General features: G+C 43.9%; 1 protein-coding gene across 1 annotated transcript in view; it reads right to left on the reverse strand.

Moving 5' to 3' along the window:
* The window catches only part of LOC144609910 (broad substrate specificity ATP-binding cassette transporter ABCG2-like), a 30,146-nt gene extending 27,113 nt beyond the window's left edge, over positions 1–3,033 (reverse strand). The window contains exons 1-2 of the mRNA XM_078428308.1: positions 2,882–3,033; positions 28–87 (exon numbers count right to left, since the gene is read on the reverse strand). Coding sequence (XP_078284434.1) covers positions 28–87; positions 2,882–3,033 — 212 coding nt within the window. The remainder of the gene's footprint in view (positions 1–27; positions 88–2,881) is intronic.
* Positions 3,034–21,917: the final 18,884 nt, after the last annotated feature.

The raw sequence follows: 21,917 nt of genomic DNA on the forward strand, positions 1-21,917 counted from the left end.
ATTCATGGTTACTGGGATATGACTCACGATGTCTTGCCGCTTCCTGTGGGTCCCAGGATCGCATTCAAGCCTGGTTTTATGATTCCACTAAAAGGAGAGAGACATTTTCAGTGGCATCCAATAAATACTTTGATGTACTTTGATTCCCATCCCACTCCCACTGACTTTAGGCCCAATGCAACTTTGCGGAACAACACCTTGCAAGTGTGTATAAAAGAACTGCAAATGCCGATTTATACCAACGATAGACACAAATTGCTGGAGTAACTCAGCGGGTCATGCAGCATCTCTGGAAAGAAAGGATGGGTGACGTTTTGGGTCGGAACCCTGCTTCAGACCAACAACATCTCACAAATGATCTGTTATCTGTTCACCCTCTGTTATCAGGTTTCTGAATCCTTCCTTAAGCTAGGGTGTTGTCCAATTCACCTCTATCCCATTTCAGACATTGGACTTTGTCGATGGAACTGATGCGCTACAATGCTGAGAACTATATTCTGTACTCTGTATGTTCCCCTTAGTTCTATCTATTGTACTTGACACTGACTTGATTGTATTATCTGCTCTGATTGGAAAGCATGCAAAAACAAAGCTTTTCATTGCACCTTGGTACACGTGAAAATAATAAACCTAAATGTAAATTAATTTTCCAAATGGGGATATTGCAGCCTTGTGAACTCAATATCGAATTATTCACTTTTTGAGGACTCATTCTTTCTTTCCACTTCAGAACCAACCATTTCTGATGGTCACCATGTTAGCTTAGTTTTACTCATTCTACTTTGCATTGGATGGCTTGACTAAACAGCTTCGCCATTTATTACATATCACACAGCCAAAGAAGCTTAATGTGTTGATCACTGCGCTCGGTAAGCTATTCAGAGATATTTCCATAGCTATTCATATACCTCCTACCTTCGCGCTACTGAAACCTAACTTGTTTTATTTCTCGCTGGAGTCACAAGAGACAGCAAATTCCGGAATCTTGAGCAAAACCCAACATGCTGGAGAAACTCAGCAGGTCAGGCAGCATCTGGGGAGGGAATGATCAGACAATCTTTCAGCTGTAATTCCTCCAGCACTGTGTTTAGATTTTCTCCCCTTTCCAGTTCTGACGAAGGGTCTATTGATGGTTTCTTCATCCGCAGATGCTGACTGACTGTTGAGTCTTACAAACATTTTCTATTTTTGTTTCAAATTTTCCAGCAAATGCAGTTTTTTAAAATTATCAAATGCGCTCCTCATATCTGAAAGTTATATCATTATAAAGCAAATTATGGGTGAAGGACCTTTAAATACTATCAACATCATTCTGCAACCTTTGGATCTATTTAATGATGCAGCTATTAACACACCTCAGTTGACTTTGAGGTCAACGTAATGCATTCAATCTGCCGTATAAGAAAATAACTGCAGATGCTGGTACAAATCGATTTATTCACAAAATGCTGGAGTAACTCAGCAGGTCAGGCAGCATCTCGGGAGAGAAGGAATGGGTGACGTTTCGGGTCGAGATCCTTCTTCAGACTGATCAATCTGCCATTCGGTTCCCCCCCCCCCCCCCCCCCCCCCCTTATTCGGGAGATGGTTGAAAATACACACAACATAGAACAGAACAGCACAGGAACAGGCACTTCAGCTCACAGTGTCTGTGCTGAACACTATGCCACGACCAACTCTTATCTGCCTGCACATAATCCCGAATCCTCCATTCCCTTCATATCCATGTGCCTATATAAGAGCCTCTTAAATGCCACCAGTCCACCTGCCTCAATCACCCCCCCCCCCCCCGCAGCACATTCCAGCTACTCACCACCCTCTGTGTACAAAACTTCCCCCGCACATCTCCTTTAAACCTTGCCCCTCTCACTTTTAAGCTGTGCCCTGGTATTTATTATTTCCGACCTGGCAACAAAGGTTTGGACTGTCTACCCTGTCTGTGCCTCTCATAATGTTATATGCTTCTGTCAGGTCTCCCCTCCACCTCCTGCATTCCAGAAAATACAATCCAAATCTGTCCAACCTCTCCCACTAGCTGAAACCCCCTAATCCAAGTACCATTCTGGTAAACCTCCTCTAATATTCGGTCAACTACAGGGCAACTTCCAACAAACCTCTCCACATCTTTACTTCTCTGTCCCCCTTCAAATCTGATTTTTTTTTAACCATCTGGGGGGGGGGGGGGGGGGGGAATGTGGGAGGAAAAACCACCGGGTCACAGGGAGAACATTCAATCTCCACACAGATAGAACCAAGGTCATGATTGAACCCGGGTTGGCGTGAAACGGCAACGTTGCTCGCTCTGCCACTGCAGAGGTTGATCAGAAGCTGTGGCGCTTTTATAGTCAAAATGCTGGAATAACTCAGCAGGTCAGGCAGCATCTCGGGAGAGAAGGAATGGGTGACGTTTCGGGTCGAGACCCATTCCTTCTCTCCCGAGATGCTGCCTGACCTGCTGAGTTACTCCAGCATTTTGTGAATAAATCGATTTGTACCAGCATCTGCAGTTATTTTCTTATAGCGCTTTTATAGTCTTTGAGCTGCACAGCATGGAAACTGCTGTGGCCCTTCGGCCCACCTTGTCCATGCCGACCAAATTGACATATTGGCCCTTTGCCCTCCACACCGAACCAAAGGATGAATGGAAATAATTTGAAAGGATCTGCGAATAGATGGTTTACTGATAAACCTGTTCACGGAGAATGGGGTGGTAGTTTAACACGCCCGCGAGTCCGGCTGCCTGGACGGGAGGGAACGGAGTGCGGCTCCCGACCACCCCATGTTGACCAGGAGCAGAGTTGCTCCGAGGTTCAGCGCGTTATGGGCATTACTGGTGCAAAACCCCGAGCGCTATCCGGAGCGCAACCCGCAACCCTTCTACCTGACTCCGCGCAGGATTTCTTTCTTCGTTCTCCTCAGGTAGGAGGTCGTTGCAACGTTCACCACGTATCGGACGTCGTCGAAAGTCAGAATCGGACCGTGGAGCTGCAGGCGGGTTTCTTTGCCATCCTCGCTCTGCGCTGCCGGGTCCATTTTCACACTTGCGTTCCCTTCTGCACCGGACTGAGTTCCCTTCTGCACCGGACTGAGCACAAAGGTGAACTTCTTATCTTTAAAAGCACAATAAACCACGAGAGATTGCCAGGCGTGTTTCTGGTTGTAACCCATAGTGAACCCATCCCAGGTTGTGAATTGGCAGTCATGTATTTTCCGGCAGGCAGTGCGTTTCATGGTCTGCCAGCGCCAAGCTACCTGTTGCAAATAATTCCTTCTTATTGTGACGTTCTTGTCTCAGACCAGCGAAGGGAAACGCCACTGGAGTTGCCCTTATTATTTCCCGTCCCCAAAGAGAGGCGATGGATTTAGTCCCGACCCGACCCGAAACATCACCTCCACAGATGCTGCCCAACACACTAAGTTTAGCTTAGCTTAGAGATACAGCGAGGAAACAGGCCCCTCGGCCCATCTAGTCCGCGCCGATCATCGATCACCAGCAGATAGACACGAAATGCTGGCGTAACTCAGCGGGACAGGCAGCATCTCTGGAGAGAAGGAATGGGTCGATCGAGACCCTTCTTCAGACTCCAGTACACGAGTTCTGTGCCCTGCACACTAGGGGGGCAATTTACAGAAGCCAATTAACCTACAAACATACACGTCTTTGGCATGTGGGGGGAAACCGGGGCTCCTGGAGTAACCCCGCGTGGTCACAGGAAGAACATACAAACACCGGACAAACAGCACCCGTTGTCAGGATCGAACCCGGGTCTGTGGCACTGAGTCGGCAGCTCTGACTGAGTCAGCAGCTCTCAACCCAGTGAGTTACTCAAGCACATTGTGTCTTTTATTCTGCTGTGTGGCAATATGACTGGGTTGTGGTCTCTCAATGGACCAGCTGTCCAACCAAAAATATTATTTGCTGGGGGATCGTGCCTATTTTCGACCCAAATTCCACCTGTTAGTAAATTCGGACTCAAAACATATTTGCATGGGTCAGGTTTGGGATTATTGGTGAAGTAATGAACTGGACTCGAGACTCAAGGAACTGCCGTCCGAAGAAGGGCCCCAGAGCCCTCTGTTTCATTCCCTCCACAAACGCTGCCTGACCCGCTGAGTTACTTCATCACTTCGTGTATTAAATTAGACTGCTAATCTTACAGGCCTTTGGCTAATGGTCTTGTGCACCCTCGTGTTCCTGATTGTATCAATCTATCTTGGCACTCAAGAAAATTATGTATAAACCAGTTACGTGCTACTGTATGTTTCATTTTTTTCCTTAGTACCTAATCAGATGTACAGCACTTTGGTCAACGTGGGTTGTTTTTAAATGTGCTATACAAATAAAATTGACTTGACTTGACTTGACATCATACACCACACTTCAACCCACTGAAAACTTTTACCGCTTAAAGTGCAGTGATAAATGTATAAGCTACTATTGTAGACTGCTGTATTCTTATAATTGGAAATGCATTTGTCTTCTACGCATCTTTTATTAAATGTCAGCAGCTGGATATTTAATTTTCTTGAAAGATTTGTATGAAGCTCGCCTGATTCATGAAGACCAACATGTGACTGAACCACAAAAAGAAAATGTTTTGCAATACTAACTAAGTCCACAGAGTGGCGCCTGTGGATCACTCTTCGAGATGTTGGCAAAACCATCCCAACATCCTATCCTCACCGAACCTTGGATAGACACAAAATGCTGGAGTAACTCAGCGGAATCTCTGGAGAGAAGGAATGGGTGACGTTTTGGGTCGAGACCCTTCTTCAGACTGAATGGGTGACGTTTCAAGTCACCCATTCCTTCTCTCCGGAGATGCTGCCTGTCCCGTTGAGTTACTCCAGCATTTTGTGTCTATCTTCGATTCAAACCAGCATCTGCAGTTCCTTCCTACACACGCCTCAACGAACCCTATTCCTTCTCCTTGTATAGCAATCAATGACCATAGTTTGGTGTCAAGGGATTATGATGATATATATATAGCTTTATATTACACAAGAATTTGTTTTCAAAGTTATTTTTACATGATGAAAGCATAGAATGTAATCCATCGAGTAACATTTTGTTCCTATCGACATAAAACAGACATGATGAGTAAGTGGTCCTTCCAGTCTTGCATCTGTACCCATAAGAACACAGGGATTTGAGTCCCACAATGCTGCTCATTTGTTGCATTGTTTAACATTGGCCTTGACAAGATCTCCCCTGAAAAGGTGTGATCATAGTTTGTCCTGATCCGATGTGGGTTTCCTTCGAGTGCTACAATTTCCTTCCAAAGACGTGCGGGTTTGTAGAATAACAAACCCGCACGTCTTTGGAAGGAAATTGTAGCACTCGAAGGAAACCCACATCGGATCAGGACAAACTCTGTACAATTGCCCGTAATGTGTAGAGAGTGGATGAGAAAGTGGGATAACATAGAACCAATGTGAATGGGTGATCAATGGTTGGCGTAGATTTGGTGGGCCAGGTTTGATACCATTCACCGGGACCTATTTAGTACTGATGTCAGGGATTATGGGGAGAAGGCAGGAGAATGGGGTTAGGAGGGAGAGATAGATCAGCCATGATTGAATGATGGAGTAGACTTGATGGGCCGAATGACCTAATTCTGCTCCTATCACTTATGACCTTATGACCTGCTGCATCCAAACACAATGTGTAGGAAGGAACTGGAAATGCTGGTTTATACTGAAGATAGACACAAAATGCTGGAGTAACTCTGCATTCGAACACGATCCAGTACCAAATGCATGGAGCAGCCACTCAGAATTAAGATATCTCAAAGCGAACTGCGATGTAAAGAACATGGATGATAACCAACAAAAAGAGAATGATGGATCATGTTGGAACAGGCAGTCAAACTGTATCTGTGGGTGAAAAACAGCTCATGAAAAAACCCATGAGCTGAAAAAAAGAATAAAAATTCAGTGGAATATCTCCAGTTCTATCATCCATGACACTGGCATTTTCCAATATGTTTGAAAGAACAATTGGGTAGCACATTGGTGCAGCTGATGGAGCCTCACCACACCAGAGACCGGTTTAACCAGGGTTAAATTACACGCGAGACATTGCCCTCACAAAGGATATGGTCTGTGTAGGAAATGTATGTTAATGTTCCCTTCGACTGATGTTTTTGAGATATTTAGGGGAACTGAGAGGGAAGATAGAGAGAAACTGTGCTGGCGGCTCTGGATTAGGCACCAGCGTGCAAACATTAGTGGTCGTCTTTTCAGGAGTCGTTCGGAAACACTTCTTCATAAAATTGGCAGTAGAGAAAAAAGACATAAAGTCCTGGAGTGACTCAGAGGGCCAGGCAGCATCTCTGGAGAACATGGGCAGTCAATATTTCAGGCCGGGACCCTTCCTCAGACTGATTGTGGTTGTGGGTGGCGGGGGAAGGTGGGGGGGGGGGGGGGGGTTGAGGGAAAACTGAAAGAAAGGAGGGACAGGCCAAAGGTGGCGCAGCGGTACAGCTGCCTTACAGCGAATGCAGCGCCGGAGACTCAGGATCGATCCTGACTACGGGCGCCGTCTGTACGGAGTTTGTACGTTCTCCCCGTGACCTGCGTGGGGTTTCTCCGAGATCTTCGGTTTCCTCCCACACTCCAAAGACCTACAGGTATGTAGGTTAATTGACTGGGTAAATGTAAAAAATAAATAAAAACTGTCCCTAGTGTGTGTAGGATAGTGTTAATGTGTGGGGATCGCTGGGCAGATCGGACTCGGTGGGCCGAAGGGCCTGTTTCCGCGCTGTATCTCTAAATCTAAAGCCTGGCAAGTGGCCGGACGATACAGGAGGGACTGGATTTTGATTAGCAGATGATTGATAAAGGCCAGGAATGTAAAAGACAAAAAGTGTGAGATAAGAATATAAAGATAGAGGAGGCATGAAATGTAAAGCCAAAGCAAGGAATATAGATGGAAGGAATGCGGGAAGCAAAAAGGGAGAAATTGGGGCACATCAGGGAGGGCATAGGCAAGAGTGAGGGAAAATTGGGGAGGGGGGATGAAGAGGGTTTATTTGAAGGTTAGTTACCTAAAATTGGAGAATTCAATGTTGATACCATTGAGTTATAAGCTACCCAAGCCAAATATGAGGTACTTTTCATCCAGTTTGACTGGTAATGTCAAAATGTCAGTGAACAAAGTGTTGGAGGTGGATGTGTTGAACTGTCCCCTGACTGATGGACACTTGGTAGTTGGAAATCCTACCTGAACATATTTGGCAAGATTCAAAATGGAAACTTTTGGTCCAAGATATGTTAATTTGTAACAAAGTAAATTCTGCACACAACCTATTCCTGGGACACAAGGCATTGACAAACAGGAACCCAGAGGAAGCCACTACATCACTAGGTCTTTAATGTGACCTCTTTCAAAGGTGCAAATATTCAGACATTTTTGCTCCAGAGAGTGAGAGAGTGTATTTTGTCACATGTCAATAGGAGGTAATGGGCTACCTACAAATTACCCAAAGCCCACAGAATGGTGGAGCCATGATCATTTACTAGTCGAGAGATGAGATGAAAACATTGCCATTTCTACAGTGCCTTTCGCCATCTAAGGATGGCCCAACGCACTTCATTCCAAATTACTAGCATTCAGATGTAGTCAGCATTGTAATGTAGAGTTGGGTCAGCTAATGATGGACTGCCAAACAACTGTTATGTTCAAACAGCTTTCAATTTTCAGAATAGTGATTGAGAGTGTTGACGACAGTGCTATCGAAGGGAATGTACTCTCCATTAACATCCACCTGATGCTTAGTTAGATTTTGTTGGGTGTATTCAGCCTCAGGTCTTAGCATGGTGTTGGTACAAATAATGGTGAGTGAGAGTTACTGCACTTTAATATCTAGACTGCACTTGACCAAGTGTGTCAAGAGCCATTGTAACACTGAGGTTAATGGCAAAAGTTGACATCCTACCTCAGAGAAAGGTCAATGGTCATGGTTATGAAAGGGCAACCACCCTCAGGGCAGTGTCCTCCATCCAGCCACCTTCAGCTGCATCTTCCATAATCATCCTCCCATCGTAAGGTCAGATGTGGGAATGTTCACTGATGATTGTGCAATGTTCAGCTCCACTTGCAAACATGAAGCAGTCAATGCCTACACACAGTAAGACCCGGACAACATTCAAAAGAGGACTGATGTTGCAAGAAGAATTGAAGCCACACAGATTCAAGCCAATTATTGTCTCCATCACCTTCTGTTGATGTTCAATAGCATTTCCATTGATGAATCTTTCGACATCACCATCCTTTTGATTAGACGTTCTGGACCAACTGCATGAATTCTACAATAGCTGTCTGGGTATCATGTGGAAAATGGTTGACTCTTGACTCCCCAAAGCCTTTTCACCATCTTCAAAGCACAGGCCCTGGATTATTATGGAATACTTTCTACTTGTCTGGATTAGTGCAAATCCATCAAATCTGAAGAAGCTTGACACCATTTAGAATTAAGCAGTTCATTTAATTGATGCCTCAACTACAATCCTAAACGTGCACTCCTTTCCCTATGAATGCACCGTAGCTGAGGTATTTACCCTCCTTAAGTTGCACTGCAGTTACTCACTGTACTATTGCAGCAGCTCTTCAATCCGCAAATTCTGCCACCAAGCAGAACTAGGGCAGCAAGAACATGGGGACCACTACCACACACAGGGAGCCCTGAAAGCAACTTGGTAAGATATTGTTATTCTCTTGCCATCACTGAGTCAAAGTCTGCACTCCGTACATGAACTGTGGAGAAGTTTCCACAAAAGGCCACAGTGGTTCACAAAGGTGGCTCTCCACCACTTCTTAAGAGCAATTAAAGATGGACAATTAATGCTGGCCTTGCTATTGAAACTTGCATTGAGTAAATGAACAAAATATATACACACACACACACACACAGTCACTCACACACACATACATTACATATACTTTCTTATGCTTTCTTATTCCCAGTTGAGAAGCTGTAGTTCTCAATACACACACACACACATATCGATATAGATATATGTGTGTGGGTTTGTGAGTCACAAATAATCTATCATAGCGAGGGGATTTGAGTATAGGAGCTGGGAGGTTCTGCTGCAGTTTTACAGGGCATTGGTGAGACCACACCTGGAGTATTGCGTACCGTTTTGGTCTCCTAATCTGAGGAAAGACATTCTTGCCATTGAGGGAGTACAGAGAAGGTTCACCAGATTGATTCCTGGGATGGCAGGACTTTCATATGAAGAAAGACTGGATAGACTCGGCTTGTACTCGCTGGAATTTAGAAGATTGAGGGGGGATCTTATAGAAACTTACAAAATTCTTAAGGGGTTGGACAGGCTAGATGCAGGAAGATTGTTCCCGATGTTGGGGAAGTCCAGAACAAGGAGTCACAGTTTAAGGATGAGGGGGAAGTCTTTTAGGACCGAGTGAGAACGTTTTTTTTCACACAGAGAGTGGTGAATCTGTGGAATTCTCTGCCACAGAAGGTAGTTGAGGCCAGTTCATTGGCTATATTTAAGAGGGAGTTAGATGTGGCCCTTGTGGCTAAAGGGATCAGGGGGTATGGAGAGAAGGCAGGTACAGGATACTGAGTTGGATGATCAGCCATGATCATATTGAATGGCGGTGCAGGCTCGAAGGACCGAATGGCCTACTCCTGCACCTATTTTCTATGTTTCTATGTTTCTATCTATCTATCTCTCCCTCTCTCTATATATATATATATATATGTGTGTGTGTGTGTGTATGTGTGTGTGTGTGTGTACTCAGAACTCCTGCTTCTCAATTAGGAATAAGAAAGAATCGCTGTGGTCTGTGCATTTGGAGATGGAGTGGGTTTGATAAAACCTGGCAACGGACAAGAGGTAGAAATTAGATAGGGTATGAAAACTTCTAAAACTCAGTAAAGCTGTGAACTTATCCAATTAATTGCTTGACAACAGTTCCATGTCTTATCAGTATTGTGGAGAGAAACAAAAGATGCACTTGCACATCTCTGATCCCATCTGCTAACATATGATGAACGTTTGACGATACTGGGCCTGTACTCACTGGAGTTTAGAAGAATGAGGGGGGACCTCATTCTTCTAAATGTACAGAAATGTGCAGAATAGTGACAGGCTTGGGTAGAGTGGATGTGGAGAGGATGTTTCCACTAGTGGGAGTGTCTAGGACTAGAGGTAATACCATCAGAATTAAAGGATGTTCTTTTAGGAATTTCTTTAGTCAGACGATGGTGAATCTGTGGAATTCTTTGTCACAGAAGGCCGTGGAGGCCAAGTCAGTGGATATATTTAAGGCAGTGATAGATAGATTCTTGATTAGTACAGGTGTCAGAGGTTATGGGGAGAAGGCAAGAGAATGTGGTTAGGAGGGTGAGATAGACAGCCATGATTGCATGGCGGAATAGACTTGATGGGTTGGATGGCCTAATTCTGCTCCTTACCTCTGTGATCTTATGATCTACCAAAGTATTAAGCTCTGGATTCCCCCAAATGTCTCCCATTCTCTGTCCTCATTCAAGGTGTATTTTTAATCCTTTCCCAAGGACACAGACTTGGTTCATTTGTTCGAAAGCTAAGTTGCTGTCAAATCTTCTGCTTCTATGAAGCAAGAAGGGACAGTTTGGTACTTTGAAAGTGCTATATAAATGGATATCATTGTTCAAAATGAATTGAAATAGAAACTGACTGCGAACTTCATATTTTAAGAAGCTGCACAAAAATACTTGAACAATCCTGGGATTTTGAGTGAGGAGGACAGGGGGACACATTCCTTCCTTTTCCCTTCCCCTCACCAATTGTGTCAAAGACTGATGGTAAATCTCTGCGTCGGTATTCACAGGCAATGTGTTGTGTATTCTATGGGGCAGCAATAAATTCTGTGGCAGTGGTCGGCTGCATTCACTTTGCAAAGTCTCATAAATAGAACTCCAGGGACATTGTGAGAGATTTGAGCGACTGTGCGCTTCAGTATTCAGACATGTTAATAACAGAATCGTTGGTTTGGGATGTTTTACACTTACCCGACAGATCTGCTCTATCTCATCTCACAAGGTCTGTCAGGGTTTTTCTCTCGCTCCCCATTTTTCATGCTTTATCTCTTTATTTTGGAATTCAGCACTTCTTTCTTTGCTCACTTTATAAATCACTTGGGTTTCCACAGACTCAAGCCACCATGTTAGAGGCTGTGGAACCAATTGCTTAGCAACCTGACCCTGACCTAGTGTGAAACGGTGAGGGATACTGCAGGAGACAGAGGTGTCACGGTGAGAGGCAATGTTACATTTAGCCTAGTGAAAGATGTTCATCGTCTGTGAGGAGTTTACTGATAGAAATCAGCCTTGCCTAGGCTTTTTAATTAGACATTCTACAGACGCTGGACAAAGTCTTTCAAAGGAGAAAATTATTCTGAATGAGACGAGACAAATAAAACAATTAGCTGCCACTTCATTTTACTAAAAGCTCCCGCTGTGGGGCTTGCATTTTGTTCTTCAAGTTTGTCTCCATTGCATCTGCCCACTGTTTCTGCCAGCTGTCCTTGCATACCATAGAACAGAAGTAACTCAGCAGGTCAGCCAGCATCTTTGGAGGACATGGATAGGACATGTTTCAGGTCTGGTCTGATGATGAGTCCCAAACCAAAACATTGCCTATCCATCCTCCAGAGATGCTGCCTGGTCCATTGAATTACTCCAGCACCACACAGGATTTCTGCATGTGTGGTTCCTTGTATCTATGTCCTTGCATTTCAAAATTCTCAACTGAACCTTATGCCTTAAATCTAAAATTGGTAGGCTTTTATTAAATAAAATTGTAAAGGAATAAGGGAGATGGATGCAGGTTCAAAAGAAAAAAACATCAAGTGCTGGATTAACTCAGTGGGCCAGGCCGAATTTCTGGAGGATGTGGATAGGCGATGATTTCTGAAGAAATGGCCTGACTCAAAATGTTACCTATCCATGTCCTCCAGAGATGTTGCCTGAATCCATGTGTTATTTAAGCACTTTGCATTTTTTTTTTAAGGAATGATGAAGGCAGATTCAGGGAATAGATTGTCCGTGATGTCATTGACCAGGCTCAAGGATTTATAGAGCCTTCTGTGTCCATGTTGCTTTGATCTTGAGAAACATGAGCTGTTAGTCAAAGCTTTCTATTATAACTGGATGGTTTCTTAAACACCAGAACAGTCCTTTGTGTCCGTGACAATCCGTTCGGGTCAATCTTGGTCACTATTTATCAGATCAGGTCACGACCGATCAGTGCGAGTCACTAGTCACTGGTTACTGATCACTTCTGGACAGTACTTGTCATCACTAGCCAATGTCAAGCACTATTGATTAGTGTGCTCAAATTAGGTCAATGCTGGTGACTAACCACCAGCGCTGGTCATTGATAAGGTAATTTATTAGTAATGCTTTAATTTTTAATTTTTGGAACATTTTAATATTCTTTTAAAATAAATGTTAATGACTTTTGAATGTAAAATTTAGAAATATTCAAAATTTTGAAGGATTTGACAGCCAGCTAAATGGGGTTGTGACAAAGATGGGGGAGGGGGGTTGAAGTCAGGTTCACAGTCAAAGCTTTTACAGTAGCTTGGTGGATGGGACTGGAAATGCTGCTTCCTCAGGAGTACATGTTGGCATTTACATTGCAGAAGGCGCAGCCACAGAACTGGGTCTTCCTAGGATGAGTGGAGGCGCCTGTCTTGGGAAGCTGTCATTGGGGCAACTGTACAAGGTCAGTGCAGTCACTTTTTCATCACCATTGACTGCAGATTCTGAGCCAGTAATTATGCCTTTCTCTCTTCAGAGATGTGGAATCTTTCATTTCACTTAAGGATTTGCTAAGATGTTTAATGCCCATAAGCTTGTTTAAAGTGATAGGTTTGGAGAAGGAATTCCAAAGCTGAGGCTTTGACATTAATTAAAACCAAGCGCGACCTAGAGGCTGGAATTGGAGGAGATGAAAATCAAAGAAGCAGATGTTGGAAATCTGAAATAAAAGCAGAAAATAATGGAGGCACTCAGCAGGTCAGGCAACATTTGTGGAAAGAGAAACAAAACATTTCAGATCTGGGACCCTTTAGAAGAACTATCAGATGCTGCTTGATCTGTTGACTGGTTCCAGCTGAAGTACAGGGCACAGAGACCCACTAGCTGATACACAGCTCCTTAAACCAGATTTTATCAACAGATCCTTCCATTTTTACTCTCTCAACTGAAAGGCTAAATCCAAAAGGGTACAAATGTGTACAAATGAACTCCTTTCATTCTTGTCTTATGTGTTGATTTTGTGCCAGTTTGGAAATAAAAAAGGAATCTTGAGATGCTGTAGATTTATGGGACAAATCCAGTGCAATAATTTATTTTCTAAGGCAGTGCTTTGGGATCCAAGATGCCTTGATTCCCCTCGGGTTTTTATGGCCATCAAGGCTGAGGGAACCTCAAACTCTTGCACAGATGGGACTGTAAATGGCCTGTGGGGCAGGTGATTAGTTTGTGTGTTGCCCTTGCTGCATATGCAGGGCTTCTGGAAGCTTTGAGGTTTCAGGACCACACTGAATGCTTCGTCACTTTGACATCTCGTGGGCTGGAATTTCCCAGGAGCTTCAAGTTTGGGGGACAAATTTAAAAAGACAGTGCAAAGCAAGGCAAAGCGATTTTCTTGCTACTGGTGGGTTTAGCATTGAGGAACAGCATGCGAAAGGAAGACAAACTCTGGGCATAGTCACACAGTCACAAAGCATGAAAATAGGCCCTTTGGCCCAACTTGCCCATGCTGACCAAGGCACTGCATCTACGCTAGTCCCAAATGCCCTTGTTTGGATAGACGGAGTGGTCAATTTGATGAAGGCTGTTTTGAGGTTTGAAATGGTGAGCTTTGAGGACTGAATGCAAAGGCTTTCACCAGGGAGGCTTCAGCAAGAAGGCAGAGCAGTGAAGAGGTAAGTCAAGAAAGGGTCATTCCTTTTTTAAACACAGTTACAACTTGAGGGGTAAAAATGGCAGTTAGCAGAGAGGGATGCTCCTCCTGTAAAAAGTGAGAGATCTGGAAGATGTCAAGCGTTCCTGATGATTATACATCAACTATCCATGTTCTCCAGATATGCTGCATAACCCACTGAGTTACTTTGGCACTTTATGATTTTGTTTCAGGAAGAGTGTCCAGTTACATCTCCTCTCAGTCCACTTGGATCAGTTGAAGTGACACATTGAGGAGCAACCAAGAGGTAGAAGGTGTCATAGATAGGAGCTTCAGGGAGGTTGTCACACTAGGGGATGTTAATGCTCCTAGACTGAAGTAGGGTCCTGACCCACAAATTCACCCGTCCATTCCCTCCATTGATGCTGCCTGACCCACGGACTAACTCCGGCACTTTGTGTTCAACTTTCTGAGAATTGACTGGGATTGCCTTAACGTAAATGGCTTAAAAGGGTAGAATCCACAAAATGCATTGAAGAGTTTTCTGAACAGTACAGTTTTCTGAACAGAGAATCCTACAAGGGAGGGGTCTTTACTTGACCATATCTTAAGGATGGGCATATGATTGAGGTATTTGTGGAGGATTCCTTTGGCAACAATGACAATAGTTTGGTGAACGTCAAGGTGGTCATGAAAAAAGATAAAGTCCTGCAAGGTTGGCTAGCTCAAGAGGGTAGAGAACATGGGGCAACTAAACTGGGAGAAGGCAAATTTCAATCGTGTAAGACACTACCTGCGAAAGGTCGATTGGGAGCAACTGCTGGGGAAAACATCATCATCTGATGATGGTGATGGTGGATGAGTTTAAAGTCGAGACGGCAGGAGTTCAGCATCAGCAACGAGGGTACGAGGCAAAGGTGATAAGTTTAGGGAACCCTGGTCAAGGAATGTTTGAACAGGTAAATGAAGAAAACACATGTCAGTTATCAGATATTGTTATCTGATGAGTCACTTGAGGTTTATGGGGGATATTGGGGAAATGAAAGAAATTTGGAGAGAAGAAAATGATCATGAAATGACCTTGGCAAGTAAGAGTACAGAGACTCGTAGAATCTTTTGGAAGTATATTAGAAGCAAGAAGATAGCAAAGGAAGTAAATGATCTTAAGGATCAAGTTGTTAATCTATGCATGGAGCCAGAGGATATGAGTGATATCTTAAATGAATACTTCTCTAATATTCAGCAGAGAAAATGAGGTGAAGGCTGGGGAAGTGGGGGAGGGGATACACAGCGATTCTGGAGCATGTCGATATATATGGAAGGAGGAAGTGCATGAAATATTGAAGTACATTAGGGTGATTTAATCCCCATGGTTGAACGTGATCAAAGGGAAGCTAAGGAGGAGATTTCTGCCGCTCTGATAGTTTTTGCCTCTTTGTAGGCGTGGATGAGGCACTGAAAGTTTGGAGGAAGCTGATGTTGTCCCCTTATTCAAAAAGAACAGCGGGAATAAGTCTGGAAACCGCCGAGCTTTATATTTGGGGGAAGGAAGTTATTGGAGAAGATGCTGAGGGACAGGATTCATGTATGATTGGAATGGCAGGGACTCATTAGCAGGAGTCACACTGTTTTGCAAATCTGATGGAGACTTTTAAGGAGGTAACCAAGGGATTGATGAAGGCATGGCGATAGATGTTGTCTGTATGGACATAATAATGCTTTTGACAAGGTCCTAGAGGGTAGGCTAGTTGGAGAAGGATTGGGCACTGTGGATCTGAGGGGTGTTGGTGAATGGGTCTGAAATTGCCTGGGTGATAGGTATCTGAGGGTAATGGATGATGTGTGTTTTTCTGTAATCTGTAACATGTGTACCATAGGGATTAGTGCAGGGATCTTTGTCATACATAGAAATGGCTTGCAAGAGAATGTAAGTAATTTGTTTAGTGTGTAGGAAGGAACTGCATATGCTGGTTTATACCGACTACAAACATAAAATGCTGGAGTAACTCAGCGGGACAGGCAGCATCTCTTGGAGAGATGGAATGGGTGATGTTTTGGGTTGAGACCCTTCTTCAGACTTCTTCAGTGATTTGTTTTGTATGTTTGTGAATGACAGAAAAATTGGGGGAGTATTAGTTAGCAACAAAGTTTCTCTATGGATACAATAGGATGTAAATCAGCAGAAGAAAATGACATTTAATTGAGACATCTGTGAGGCAATGTATTTTAGGATTTCATTTCTGTTGAGATATATAGAGTAAATGGCAGGGACCTTAAGAGCATTGGTGTACAGAGAGACTTGGGAGTGAAGTCCATAGCTCCCTGGAAATGGCAGCACAGGTGGATAGGGTGGTAAAAAAGACATTTGGTATGCTTGCCTTCATACGCCAAGGCATCGATATTAGAGTCGAGGTGTCATGTTGCAAAAATCATAACCTAGACTGCGTACTTTCTGCTCACCACACAATAGTAAGGATGTAGTAGTACTCGAGAGTGTGCAGAAGAGGTTCACCAGGCTGAGCCTCTGAGGGGGATCTGTGGTTATCAGGAGAGATGAGACAGGCTGAGTTTGTTCTCACTGGAACATAAGTTTACAAATGAGGGACATGGTTAGGGTAGATAATCGGAATCTAAGAATTGGAGGGCACAGGCTTATGGATCACTCTGACAGCCTCCAAAACGCTTTTGAATTGACTTTAAATCTGACACCCAGTGACATTTAAAAGTGATTCAAATAGATTATAATCAAATAAAGACAAGTTGTTTAAAAAACAATCCTCAAGGGGAATAATATAAAACTAAACAAATTAAGTTCTAAACAATGATGAATACCAATCAAAAATATATAATGAATTGAAACTGTTTCTTATATTTTGAAGTTAACACCTACATTATAGTGAGCAGGATTCTTATCCTGGTGTAAAATTGAGGGGTGGATGCCTTTCCAAAGTGTGGGAGCTGAGCACAACTTACAGCTGATAGTTCCACATGGAATGATCTAAAGAAAGGTGTCACTAAATTCATACTCAGACTGTGAGATTCTTATCTAACTGGATGGATGTCTTTGGAGTGTGGGAGGAAACTGAAGATCTCGGAGAAAACCCATGCAGGTCACGGGGAGAACGAACAAACTCTGTACAGACAACACCCATAGTCAGAATCGAACCCGGGTCTCCGGCGCTGTATTCCCTGTAAGGTAGAAACTCTACCGCTGCGCCACTGTGACCCCCCTTAATGGTTCAAAACAGAGACCATTAATCTGATGTTAACTCTTGTTTCGTATTCCATAGATGCTACCTGACTTGCTCAGTGTTTCCAGAACAGTGTTTTTTTATTTCAGGTTTCCAGCATCAGGAGTTTGTGTGATTTTCTCCATCAGTAATAAACTCAAACAGGAGTTCAAGATGTGTAGGAACGAACGGCAGTTGCTGGTTTAAAATGAAGGTAGACACAAAATGCTGGAGTAACTCAGCGGGACAGGCAGCATCTCTGGAGAGAAGGAATGGGTGACGTTTCGGGTCGAGACTCTTCTTCAGACTGATCTTCGGATCAAGACCCTTCTTCAGACTGAAGAAGGGTCTTGACCTGAAACGTCACCCATTCCTTCTCTCCAGAGATGCTGCCTGTCCCACTGTGTTACTCCAGCATTTTGTGTCTACCAGGGGCTCAAGTTGAACCATTTTGCCCAGAGAATGGTGAGAATGTGTGAAACTCATGTAATTGGTTATTTAGGTTTAAGTTTAGGTTTACATTGATCATTGTTGCATGTACCAATGTACTGTGAAACCTATGGAGATGTATTTAAAGAGTAGCAAGATATGGACCCTACATTTTTCTGAATTTGTCATCCACTCTATATGATCTTTATTGACCTCAGTGAAGACATTGACTGTGTGAACCAAGAGGAATTGTGAAGAATCTTTTTCATATCCATTATTATTCTGCAACTGCTTCATTCTGACATACGCCATAATCATAACCAGCACCTTCACCACATCCAAGTCTAAAGCAGACTGGGATCAAGGAGGGTTATATTTTTGCACAAATCCTCACTTCTCAATGAAGGAAAGGAGCATTCAAAGACCATGCCTTCAAACCCAGAACTCAGCAGCAATAATCTGTGCCCCCATGTATGCAGTTTGGAATGGACAACCACAAAATCAACATATTTAGTGATCTCACGGCATTTCTCTACGTACTCTTCTAAATGCTCTGACTTGGCAGATGAACCAACGTCAGACTCCCCTCCCTGACTGAGAACCCAGGCATCAAGGCCTTGTTGAACCCTTAACAAGGTTCAGTGGGTAGTTCACAGTCTTTGTGTGCTTGATATAAGTCTCTGAAAATTAAAAATACCTCACAGCACCAAGCTCTGACACAACAAAACGTTTTCAGCAGATCAGAGAGACTACTTCAACAATGTTCTTAAAATGTACTTGAAAATGTGCGCATGGGAATCCATTTGACTTCACAAATTTGGAGAAGGGACCATTGCATAGACATGGATCACCTTGAGTCTCCATTACAGAGGCATGTAGATTGCAGGTGCCATGTGAAAACCATTGGCAACCTGGCTGAGTAACTGTGGTACATTTTGCCGATTGGTCACACTTGCCAATGTGTGCCAGTGGAGGAGGTAATGAATATTTGGATGATGAATGATGGGTGGGCTGCAAATAAAGTGAGTGCTTTGCCCTGAATGGTGTCAGCCTTTTTGAGAGTTGTAGGAGCTGCACATAACTAGGCAAGTGAAGAGTACTCCATTACACTCCTAACCTGTGCTCACTACTGAATTCCAACCATTAAAAAATTGAAATATTTCCAATAGATAGTAAAGGAGAGGTGAAATTAATATTAATCATTCTTAAAATCTGGAAGAAGTCAAGCCTTAATATGTGTAGGAAAATAACTGCAGATGCTGGTACAAATTGAAGGCATCACAAAATGCTGGAGTAACTCAGCGGGTCAGGCAGCATCTCAGGAGAGAAGGAATGGGTGACGTTTTGGGTCGAGACCCTTCTTCAGACTCTTCTCCAGACTGAAGAAGGGTCTCGACCTGAAACGTTACCCATTCCTTCTCTCCTGAGATGCTGCCTGACCCACTGAGTTACTCCATAGAAACATAGAAAATAGGTGCAGGAGTAGGCCATTCTGCCCTTTGAGCCTGCACCGCCATTCAATATGATCATGGCTGATCATCCAACTCAGTATCCCGTACCTGCCTTCTCTCCATACCCCCTGATCCCTTTAGCCTCAAGGGCCACATCTAACTCCCTCTTAAATATAGCCAATGAACTGGCCTCAACTACTTTCTGTGGCAGAGAATTCCACAGATACCTTCGAAGCCTTAATATGGGATATTTTACCAATATATCCAATCAGTAATTCGGAAGAAACTTTACTCAAAGGTTGGTGAAAATGTGAAATTGACTCCCATTGAGAATCCTTGCGATAAGTTGACATATTTAAGGTGGAATAATGCAAAAAGAAGAAAGGAATATGATGAAGAGTTAGCGAGAAGGCTCAAGTGGGCATTAAAATATTGTCCATTTTAATATTTGGACTGAATGGCCTGTTTCTGACCAACACTTACCTTGGAGAGATTTTTGTAGCTTGTTATTTTATTTTCCTTTCACACCCCTTCAATAAAGAGTGGAGGAAATGGCAGTGGCTGTCCAGAGGAAAGGTTACAGTTTGAGTTAGGCAGTGGTTGTGTGCAGTATCTGTGCTGAGGTTAAGTTAGGGTTTGGGTCCGGCAGTAATTGGGTGAAGTAGCTGACCTAAGATTGGGTTAGGGTTAGGCAAAATGTGTAGGAAGGATCTGCAGATGCTGGTTTACATCGAAGATAGACACAAAATGATGGACTAACTTAGCAGGCCAGGCAGCATCTCTGGAGAAAAGGTTTAGGTGACCTTTCGTGTCGAGACCTCTCTTCAGACTGAAGAACATCTGAAGAAGGGTCTCGACGCAAAATGTCGTCCAGAGATGCTGCCTGACCAGCTGAGTCACGCCATCATTTCCTGTCTATCTTTGGGTTCGGGTTTGGGTTAAGCAGTGGTTGGGTGCTGTTGCTGCTCCTGAGGTTGGATTCCACAGTACCTGCCCACGACCTCATTCATACAAGGGTAAATGTAGGCTCCGCTGCTTTGTAGGTGGAGAAGGGAGCACCAGCAGTATGGGATTTATGACTTTGTTCACTTCCTGAGCAGGTTTCAAAGTGGAGAGTTTTATTGAGCAACACCTGTACATCTACTGAAATCTCCAACCGACCCTCTGTGCTTCAGCAGAGTGAGTCCGCGGCGGAGGAACTGACAGACTCTAAATCATCATCCCATCTCCTAGGAGCCGCTGAGATTAGAATTAGATTAGAATGCCTTTATTGTCATTGTACCAGCAGTACACCGAAATTAAAAGTGCTACATCTGAAACAGCGCGACAGTGCAAATCTTTCAAAAACAATCGCACAAACATTTAACTAGTTAAACACAATTTTTTTCGAATGGGGCAGGACATTCGGCCCTCGTTTTTTAAAAAACCATTTTGATAAACTTTCCAGTCTATATTTTTCTCCTTGCGAATTAATCCTCTAACCACATATCTGCTCTTTCTTTCTCCTTCCACTGCATCAGTGGACTGCGTTCTCCTTGTTCCCATCCATGTTCTTCAGATCATGTTCATCATCTGAAGAAACCTCTCCTTATTTCTTTTGCTAATTATTTTAAATCTAGTATCTCGGGGCAGGCGGTATTTGTTAACCCTTTAATCCACAAATCACCCACAGATGCTGTTGGCGAATATCACACCTTGCACCGCCAGGATATCTCAGTAGATGCGTTACAGTTTGCATATAGGACGAGGGAATGGGGGAGAACTGCGGATAACGACAGTACAGCTATCTATTTCACCAGGTAGTACATCCTTCAACGGCAGCACACCAAAGTAATTTTGTAGATGGACACAAAATGCTGGGGTAACTCAGCGGAACAGACTCCACCTCTGGATAGAAGGAATGGGTAATATGTCGGGTCGAGACCCTTCCTCCCGCTGTTACTTCAGCATTTTGTGTCTATCTGCGGTGTAAACCAGCATCTGCAGTTCCTTCCTACACAAAGTAATGCTGGATCCGTCTCCGTGCTGTTTCAGAGCGCGCTATTACCTTGTAGCACCAAAACCCGCGACAAGTGCAGATACAACTATTGTGGGCATCAGTGTCACCTGATCCAATATTTCTGACCACATCTCAATTCAAATATAACGCTTCAACACATTGCAACCAAACAACACTTGCTCTCGTGTGCAGCTAGTTTTTGTATTAAAGGCCATTCCAATGCACCTCAAACATAGGCCGGGGTTATCATAAACTTGCAAGCACAAGTGTGTGTGTGTGTGTGTGCGCGTTCGTGTTCGTGTGTGAGTGTGCGTTCGTGTGTGCGCACGTGTGTGTGCGTCGGTGTGTGTGTGTGTGTGTGTGTGTGCGTCGGTGTGTGTGTGCGTCGGTGTGTGTGTGTGCATGTGTGCGTTCGTGCGAGTGTGTGTGCGTGTGTGTGCATGAGTGCGTTCGTGTGAGTGTGTGCCTGTGTCCCGGTTCGGGGGAGGGGGACGGGTGGAGGGAAGGCGACACAGGGTGGGATTGGATGGGGTGGGAGAAGCTGCTTTGAAAGGAAAAGTTTTCTCCATTAAATGATGGAGGGCAGATTGCAGCTTCCTTAACTAGCAGTCAGAGTAGTTTCTTAACTCTGTGTGCGCGGTGGAAGGGAAATTGGTGGCCAGTTGTTCTTTGCACCTGCATTTAAAGTTTGGAAATCCCTTACGATTTACAGGTTATACCCGGTTTAGGTGGCGACTGTTCGCGTAAGGAGAGTCTCGCCGTGAAACAAACAGTACAGGCTATTTTTGAACATCAAACCTGCGGCACTTTGAGAGGGGACCGGGAACAGTTTGTGCGTCAAAGTTTGTTCCGATGACAATTCATCCTTGCTAGGCTTCC

The sequence above is a fragment of the Rhinoraja longicauda genome, chromosome 35 (assembly GCF_053455715.1).
Source record: "Rhinoraja longicauda isolate Sanriku21f chromosome 35, sRhiLon1.1, whole genome shotgun sequence".
Classification (NCBI taxonomy): Eukaryota; Metazoa; Chordata; class Chondrichthyes; order Rajiformes; family Arhynchobatidae; genus Rhinoraja; species Rhinoraja longicauda.